Source organism: Eurypyga helias, unplaced genomic scaffold (assembly GCF_000690775.1).
Source record: "Eurypyga helias isolate BGI_N326 unplaced genomic scaffold, ASM69077v1 scaffold27356, whole genome shotgun sequence".
NCBI lineage: Eukaryota > Metazoa > Chordata > Aves > Eurypygiformes > Eurypygidae > Eurypyga > Eurypyga helias.
Window position 1 is genome coordinate 689 of NW_010255087.1, and position 723 is coordinate 1,411.

General features: G+C 60.2%; 1 protein-coding gene across 1 annotated transcript in view; it reads left to right on the top strand.

Moving 5' to 3' along the window:
• The window catches only part of YARS (tyrosyl-tRNA synthetase), a gene marked incomplete at both ends in the record, with an annotated part of 3,412 nt that overhangs the window by 638 nt on the left and 2,051 nt on the right, over window positions 1-723 (top strand). The window contains 2 exon segments of the mRNA XM_010153220.1: window positions 224-304; window positions 638-723. Coding sequence (XP_010151522.1) covers window positions 224-304; window positions 638-723 — 167 coding nt within the window.

Sequence of the window (723 nt, forward strand, 5' to 3'; positions counted from 1 at the left end):
ACCCCAGCGTTGCACCTGGCAGCAGCGTGAGGCATAGCCCGAGCACAGGACTGCTTTTACGATTCTGGCCAGCTGCAGGACAGCAGTCGGGAGAGCTCCTGTCCTTCCCAGGGTGGGAGTACCTGGCAGAGGATGGGTAGATCCCTGGGGACCAGCAGGACTCTGAAGGCTGAGCGCAGCTGGAGTGTCAGGGCCAGTCTCAAGGCTGCGTGTCTCTCCGCAGGCCCTGGATGAGGAGTACCTCAAGGTGGATGCGCAGTTTGGAGGAGTTGATCAGCGGAAGATCTTCACCTTTGCAGAGAAGGTGAGGAATGGGGGTGTTTCCGAGCTCTCTGAGGTGCTGGTGTCTGGCTCCGGGCTGGAACGCTCGCTAAGCCACTGGGAGAAGCGTGTCTGTGGTTTCGGTTGGCAGCACAGGGCTCTGCGCAGCGCCCGCTGCTCATCTCATGGTCCCTGGGGCTCTGGTTGCCGGGATAGTGCTGCCACATGTCCCTGGCTGTGGCTGTCAGCGCCCCGTGACCCCCGGATAGCTCTCTGGGTCCCCAAGTTACCTGGAGCCAGGAGCAAGCAGAGAGTGTGGGTTGAAGCTGATTTTCGGAGGAGGATTGTCCATGTCTTGCCTCCTTGCTTTTTCCAGTACCTTCCTTCCCTGGGCTACGCCAAGCGCGTCCACTTGATGAACCCGATGGTTCCCGGTCTGACAGGCAGCAAAATGAGCTCTTC